Source organism: Nestor notabilis, unplaced genomic scaffold (genome assembly GCF_000696875.1).
Source record: "Nestor notabilis isolate BGI_N333 unplaced genomic scaffold, ASM69687v1 scaffold5119, whole genome shotgun sequence".
Lineage (NCBI taxonomy): Eukaryota > Metazoa > Chordata > Aves > Psittaciformes > Psittacidae > Nestor > Nestor notabilis.
In genome coordinates this window covers 1-8,280 of record NW_009944936.1, presented here as the reverse complement: position 1 = coordinate 8,280, position 8,280 = coordinate 1, and the positions used below count along the sequence as shown (strand labels likewise).

General features: G+C 47.3%; 1 protein-coding gene across 1 annotated transcript; it reads right to left on the bottom strand.

The window, feature by feature from the left end:
• Positions 1–6,898: 6,898 nt before the first annotated feature.
• Positions 6,899–8,245, bottom strand: RXFP3 (relaxin/insulin-like family peptide receptor 3). Its single transcript, XM_010022653.1, has one exon. It carries the CDS (start codon positions 8,243–8,245, stop codon positions 6,899–6,901), a length of 1,347 nt encoding a protein of 448 aa, XP_010020955.1.
• Positions 8,246–8,280: the final 35 nt, after the last annotated feature.

Genomic DNA, 8,280 nt, shown 5'->3' with positions numbered 1-8,280 from the left:
AGCCTGGAGAAGAGAAGCTGCGTGGAGACCTCAGAGCAGCCTTCCAATATCTGAAGGGGGCCTACAAGGATCCTGGAGAGGGACTCTTCATTATCGACTGTAGTGGTAGGACAAGGGGGAACAAACTTAAACAGAGGAAGTTTAGGTTAGATATAAGGAAGAAGTTCTTCACAGTGAGGGTGATGAGGCACTGGCACAGGTTGCCCAAGGAAGCTGTGAATGCTCCATCCCTGGCAGTGTTCTCAGCCTGTCTCAGTTTCTCAGTCTGTCTCCATACAGGGGGTGCCCCAGACCCCTTATCGTCCTCGTGTCCTCCTCTGGTCTTGCTCCAACAAGTGCTTGACCACACTTACAAAAAAAAATAAAGAAGAAGATATTTCTTCTTACATTTAAATGATTGATAAGGTCCCCCCTGGGCCTTTGCAGCTGCAGGCTGAACAAACCCAGCTCTGTCAGCCTCTCCTCACACAGCAGATGCTCCAAGCCCTCCATTGTACTAGAGCCTCACCAGTAAGTTCACCTCCCTCTTGTACTAGGGAACCCAGAACTGGACATAGCATCCCAAGCGTGGCCTCACCAGGCTGAGCAGAGGGGAAGAATCACTTTACTTGATCTACTGGCAACGCTCTGATTAATGTGGCTCGGGATGCTACTGGCCTTTGCTCCAAGGGCACATTGCTGGCTCACGATAAACCTGTCCACCAGGATCTCCAGATCCTTTTCTGCAAAGCTGCTGACCAGTTGACTGGGGCCCTCAGCCTGTCCTGGTGCTGGAGATTATCCACCCTCTGGTGCAGGACTTTGCATTTCCCCTTATTCAACTGCCTGGGGTTCCTGTCAGCCCGTTTCTCCATCTCACTGAGGAACCCTCTGAGTGGTATCAACCCTCTGCTGTATCAGCCACCCCTCCTACTTTTGCAGACATGCTGAGGATGCTCTCTGTCCCCTCATCCAGTTCCCTAATAAAGATGTGGAACAGGACAGGCCCCAGTACTGATCTCTGGGACACAGTGCCAGTCACTGCCCTTTAGCTGGATTTTGTGCTGCTAATCACAACTCTTTAAGCCTGGCGGTTCAGTCAGGTTCAGTCCAGCTCACCTTCAACTTACCTAGTCCATACTTAATCAGTTTGTCTAAGGGGATGTCAAGGGAGAGAGCATCAAAAGACATATTTAAATCAAGATAAACAACAGTCACTGTTCTCCCCTCATCTACCAAGCCAGTTATCTAATGACAGGAGGTTATCAGCGTGGTCAGATGTGATTTCCCCATCATCTTAACTCTGGGCTAATTGTTGGTAGCTACGAATTGATATGGACTTTATTACCTCAGTTTTAGTATTTGGTCTGGAAAGAAAATTGAAGGTATTTGGTTTTCAGCTTTTTTGTCTAAACCAATCAGGGACTTTCCACAAGATTCCAGTTTTACCCAGCATGAGGTTAGACGCGGCTTCTGAACAAAAGTGGAAAGGTTCATTGAACAGTGATGCTAGATGTCAGTGTTTAATAGTTAATTTGATCATTGTGCAATAAGCATACTCATTCAGTGGGCCTGTGTAAGGAAATACACGGGTCCTTAGAGAAATAGTATCTAGTCCAAAGGAATGGATAAGTGAGGGAGAGAGTTGATATTTGAGTGAGCTACCTTTATTTTGTTATTTCCCACACTGAACAGTCTGCAGCCCTCCCCAACGAAGTAGATCAATGTTTCAAAAACCTTGCACAACTAAACACACTGTTTCTGTCTCCAGCTGTTTGTGTTTAGGGGTTTTTTTTTTCACCTAATTTGCTCAGCCATCCTGTGAGTCTTTATTTTCCATTTAAGCTTTTGGGAAGGACTCTGAGGCTATGCACAAACATAGGCTGAGAAACCTTTTTGTATTCGCAAATTCATATGGATCTGAAAGAGACAGTTCTAAGGAGAACAACTGCCTGCAACATCTAAGGCATGCTCCCAGCTACACTTCAGCAAAGGAACAAGTTAACTGGCTGCCCAGCTGTTTCTTGGAGACTGTCTCAACTGCTGCTGTTCTTACTGATTCTGAGAGTGTACCCAGAGAATTTTCTTATAACTGCTTAATCATGCTAAAAATATATTTTTAATAACACCCCCTGAACCAATTAATCAGAATTCTCTTTTGCAGCAGGAGAGAAATAACTCTTACTAAAACCAGAGATCCAAGCTGTCATCTAATGTCCCAGAGCAGTACTGCACCCACAACTAGACCTCAGAGCAGCCTTCCAGTATCTGAAGGGGGCCTACAAGGATGTTGGGGAGGGACTCTTCGTTAGGGACTCTAGTGGTAGGACAAGGGGTAATGGCTTTAAACTTAAACAGGGGAACTTTAGGTTAGATATAAGGAAGAAGTTCTGCACAGTGAGAGTGGTGAGGCACTGGAATGGGTTGCCCAAGGAAGCTGTGAATGCTCCAATCCTGGAGGTGTTCAAAGCCAGGCTGGACAGAGCCTTGGGCGACAGTTTAGTGTGTGGTGTCCCTGCTCATGGCAGGGGGGTTGGAACTAGATGATCTTAAGGTCCTTTCCAACCCTAAGTATTCTATGATTCTATGAACTATGCCTATACAAGCTCAGGGATGCTTGATTACATCAGAGCTTCTGCGCAGGCACTCAGATGAATAATCAAGCTTTAAAGCAGACAGTGGTGTACAGGAATGAACAGGACTGGATGTTTGGGGTTTTTTTTTACTGCTAAAGCGAGTGCCAGAATAACTTAGAGAAAGTGAATCAATATTTCTACTCAAGAGGCATTTCAAAATGAACCTGGAAATGCAATTGGAGGTTGTTATTACATTAAGACCTCCGATAGTTATTTGAGGAGGGAGGTATTTTAAAAGTCTTCAGGCAATCAAAGCCAGCGCTAAATGAGGGCTTTAAAGGTTCTTTCAGTTTGTCACTAGATGTCAGCCTGCACCTTCGGGTCCCCATCGTTCTGTAGCACCATGCACCTCTGTTCCAGCACACCGCCAGGAAGCTGTAACAGCAGACCAGTCAAAAAAAAATCTCATAAAGAACTCCGAGACCATTGTTTTGTATGCTTCAGCAGTGTTTATTTCAGTCCACGAAAAGGTGATCGTTACAAATGAAGACATGAAAAATTGGAGGAAACAAGACTGTTTTTGAAGCATGTTGTACTGGTTATTTAGGAAATCAGAGGATTTCCTAAATTGTTGCTGATGTGTAGTCTCAAAGAAAGACCCTTTGCTCAGGCCACACACCTGATGCTGTGTGCACAGTCGGAGCAACTGCCCTTTTCTTGCAATGCCCTGGCTGGTGCCTCTGCCCATGCAACACAGAGCCCAGATTTCATGCACTGATGGCTGGGACTCAGAACTCCCTCTGCTCATGCACAGCTAGAGCAGTGCTCTTTGGCCACGTTGGACACACACTGACTGCACAGCCAGAGTTGCTGCTGTTGGCCAACTGTGGATGGGTTGTGCCTCTTCAAACAGCCTACTCACAAGCTACACCTGGTGGATCAGTGGCTTAAGAGAGACCTGCCATCTAAATCCATGGTCTACAAACCCAAGGTATTTCCTATTGGGCGATTTACCAAATGCAAGGGCTTTATGTCTTCAGTGATCAGATACTTGGGCCTTCCTCTGAGCATGGTATCTTGCTAGTATTCTGGACTAACTACGAGCTGAACATGGTCTGTTTCACTGTGTTGTTTTGCTGGCACAAAATTACGTCTACATTAACATCCACAAGAGCATACGGGCTTTGTCATGCTGAGCACCACAGAGGATGTCTTTTAGGCAGTTTACTATCTACTGAAATCCATAGTTACACTTTAGACACCTAGATAGCTTTTTAAGTAGTGCACAAGAACATTTAAGCATCAGGATAAGGATTAAAATTCCAGCAAGCCAAGCAAGAAACTACACTGTTCAAAAGCAAATACAAAGAAGAGAGTCTGGCTTTGAGATTCATCCCCTATTCTAACTTAGATACTTTCTCCTCACCTATAAAGCCACTGTTAGATCTCTCTCTGAACTCTGGAGTTAGGTGTTCATGGTATTCTTTCCTCACACGAGTGTAGCCTTCTTCATTTGCTAGCACAGGCATTAGGGCTTTCTCCCAGAACATGAGAGACCCAAATGCGTTCACTGAAAATCTTTTGACACATTAGGCCGCTAGACTTAGAGGTCTACAAAGCTCTCAGGCTCTCACATGGCATACAGAAACTTCAGTGGAACCAAGACCTCGGAGAAAGTTAATAATCGTTCTTGGAAAGGGGAGACCTAAAATCCAGACCTGGATCCACTCTTCTACATTTATAAGGGAAAAAAAATCTCGGCACTTCCTCTGTGAGGCTCACACCCTAACCACTATGCTGTAGAGTATTCAAGGGCTTACTTTCCCTTCATGATCCAGCAATGGTGAGCAACTCATGCATCAGGGAACTGTTTCAAGCCAGAGGATTCAAGCACATTCATGGAGTAGCCCTGAGATTCAGCCATTCCCCAGGGATGTAGAATGGGAAAGCTGTCTCACAGGTGGTGGGCAAAAGCTCTGTCCACTTATTCAGTGTTTCAAAAGGGAAGAAGGAACACAATTTACACATGCACTGAAGGTGGGACAGGAGAAGCATATCCAGACACAGAAGCAAAGGGATGGGGAGGAATGAGTTAAGATTACAGCTGCTTCTAACTTAGTGTGGCCTGACACAGGGTGTTCCATGTTGGCATGCAGAGCTGCCTCCCTCACTTAAACACCATGGCCAGTCCCAACAGAGATCCCCATGAAGCAGAGTGATAAATGCTACAGACTTAAGCAGATTTAGGCATGCTCAAGAACAGACTTCTAGGCACAAAATGTTTTACTAGAAAAAGCTTCAAATACCTACAGACTTCAACTGGCAGCCAAATCAGGACTTAGGAACTTTGTAATTGTACAGTACTTAGACACTCAAGTTCTTCTCTGGATATATCAGATTTCTTCAGTCTTCACATCTGTATAAGACTGTCCCTCAGCTGCCAGCTCACTTCTGCTGTTCTTCTTCAGACACCTTGCAAATCACTATCTTCGCAGTTAGTGAAGCATCCAAGTCTCTAGTAGGAGTCTCTTCTGCCTTGAAAAAAAACAGAACAACAGCTTCTCCTTGCAAATAGCAGAACCAGCTGCTTTGAGACCAAACCCAAATTTTACAACAGGAGTTACTGACATGTACAGTAACACAATCTGCAAAGCATAATTGCCACTAATGGCACTGCAATTTTCTCTGGACAGAAACAGCAACTTTGTTCCACATCAGTACTTAGAAGTGACAAAAAGCCCTCTGCAGAAGGTTTTTTTCCCTCTGCAGAAATGTCTTTTTTAGCTGGGTCAGGCAGATTAGGCTGCAGGGGAAGGGGCTAGAAATAGGGAGGGGTTTGAATATTGTATTTATATATTCATCCTACACGTAGTATTGGGGATTAACAAACTTGTGTATTGATAACTGCTGCATTTTTCCTTCTTTTAAAATAAATATTTTGAACTTTTCATTTTAAATTATTTTCTCATAATTTAAATTTTTTTAAAAAAGTAAATCTATAACCTTATTATTAAAATTTTCACAGCTTAAGATTACACTTTTTTTTCATGCCCTTATAAAGTCCCTTTCAGATCAACCTCAAATTGTTTCCCACATCTTACTCTGGAACACAGGCTGGGACAGGCATCATCCCTGCCCTTCTATAGGGTTTGAGAGCACTGAATGGCAGGCTCTAAGGGTGCTCACACCAAAGGAATCGAACTGGAGTTAATTGAAACGCTGGCAAGTACCAGTGCAGAGCTTAAACACTTTTGCAGAACAAAAACCTCTGTGCTTGCTTTTAGCTAAACCAGAATTATCCCCAAGCAAGCAGCTTGAAGTGGCTACAATTTGTACTTTCTTCCTTTTTGTTTTATTTACAGTGGTGTTGGTTTCCTGGAGTGGGATACAAACAGTCTGAAGCACAGCAAGAACAAATCCTGCAGCCTCAGTACCCCAGGAGAGATGCCTGCCTTGCTGTATATGGTTTGAGGATGCAGGTTTCCCCCCCAGCAGCCTGGAGAGAGGCTGGGGAACAGGATGTCATGCTTCCCTCCAAATCCAGCCAAGCAACACCTCTCCATGAAGCTGTTAAGTCCTGTCCTTGGCTGTCTGGCTTGTTCAACACACTGATAGCAGCAGAGGGGATGTGGGGAGCTGGAAAAGCGAATCCAACATAGCTCTGGGGAGAGCACAGTGCTCCTTCTCCCCTCTCTTTTCTAGGTTCCTAAGAGAGGGGAAAAGGCCAAGCCTGATCAAGCAGGAGCCTTGTACCCACTTGTCCTGACTGTTCTCATCAGGGCAGGTGTGAAATAGGATGTAGGCTACCTGATCCCTGTGCCCTCACTGGAGCCCTGAAAGCTCCAAGCTGGCACCATTTACAATGACATACAGCAGTGAGAAAGCAGCCCAACCCTTCCCCCCTCAAACACACACACACAGCGGGAGGAGGGCTGCTGGTCCCCTGCTGCTTGCACCTCCAGGTTGGGGGCACACAGCCAAAGCCACCCAGCCCCTCTCCTCCCTGTGGTGCCTTACACACCCTGCATCTTCCCTGGATGGAGTCCTGCAATCCCCCCCAGCGCATGTTCCCCAGAGCAGGTACAAGCACTAAAAAGCTCTTACAGACACCCCAACCCACCCTGCCTCCTCCTACTCCTGTTCCCCAGCCTGGGAAACTTTTTCAAGACAACAATTTTCATCAACAAGCTTCCAAGAGAAGAAACATCCCCAAAAGAGCATCGCTCAGACAGAAGCCCTCCTTTACCCATCTCTCCTCCCCTTGACCTTACCACCATTCAATATTCCAGCGTCACATCCTGCACAAACCCCATAGTCCCACCCCCCAAAGCCCCCTGCCCATCTCAGCAGTGCTGCTCCGCGAAGCCAGCGGGCAGCAGGTCGTGGCGGCTGCTGTATATCACCACCCCAGGTGGGTAGTAGACTACCTCCGGCTGGATGGTTGCAGGAGGGCAAGAAGCAGCAACCGGCTGATCAGGCTGGCCAGGCACTACGGCGTGCAGGGCCTGCTCCTCCTGCTCGGGCTTCGTGGTGTCAGTGAAAGGACGCATGGTGGTGAAGGAAGGTGTGGTGAATCTCCAGAGGAGGCTCTTCAGCGAGTTGCGGAACTCCCTGCGCATGAGGCAGTAGAGGATAGGATTGAGGCAGCTGTTGGAGTGTGCCAGGCACACGCTGATGGGGAAGAGGTACACTTGGGAGAGGAAATACTCAGTAGTGAAGTTCACCACGTTGAGTTTGATGAGGATGCCCCATGTTGTGAGCGCTTGGTTAGGCAGCCAGCACAAGAAGAAAGCCAGCACAACGATGGACACTGACCTAGTCACCTTGGCGCGGCGCTTGGTGCTGGAGCCACTGCAGGTGCTGCCAACATGTTTCTCATTGATGAAGCGTACCAGGAGCAAGTAGCAGAGGCTGATGATGATCAGTGGCACCACAAAGCCCAGCAGGACTTTCTGGATGTGGTACAGACCTAGCCAGAACTGGGTATTGCTGCCTCGGCCCTCAGGGAACTTGACAAGGCAGAGCACATCATCAAAGACAGTGGCAGTGGTGGAAAAAATGGCATGGGGCAGGGAAGCCAGGATAGCTGACAGCCAGATGAGTACACAAAGCCACTTGGCAGAGCAGCAGCCACACAATGTGTCACCTCTCCGTTGACTCTTCAAGGCCGTAGACACAGCGTGGTATCGAGCTATACTCATGGCAGTGAGAAAAAAGACACTGGCATACATATTCATGGCTGTCACATATGAGACAATCTTACACATTGCCTTACCAAAGAGCCAGTTGAAGTCCAGCGCATTCTCCACTGCCCAGAATGGCAATGTCAGCACAAACTGGAAGTCGGTCACTGCCAGGCTGGTCACAAAGAGGTTAATGGGGGACTTTCTCCAGCCTTGCTTGCTTTTCATCAGGTAGAGCACTAGCAGGTTGCCCACCAGACCCAAGGCGCACACCACAGAGTACACCAGCGAGATGACAATCCGCACCACATCGGAGCTGTCTCCCTGCACCCCATCAGCTCGCTCCAGGTTGGTGTTCTTGAAGAACTGCAGGAAGGACACATTGCTCCCGTTGCCCATCTGGGAATCCTCCAGGAAATCCAGCGGCACGTTCCAGGACTCCCAGTCCCCTACTTCCTTCACGCCGACAGCTGGCGGGCAGGCAGGGTTCTCGCAAGGGTCCCCCATCCCATACTATGGAGGGCGGCGGGTCCGCGGGAGCT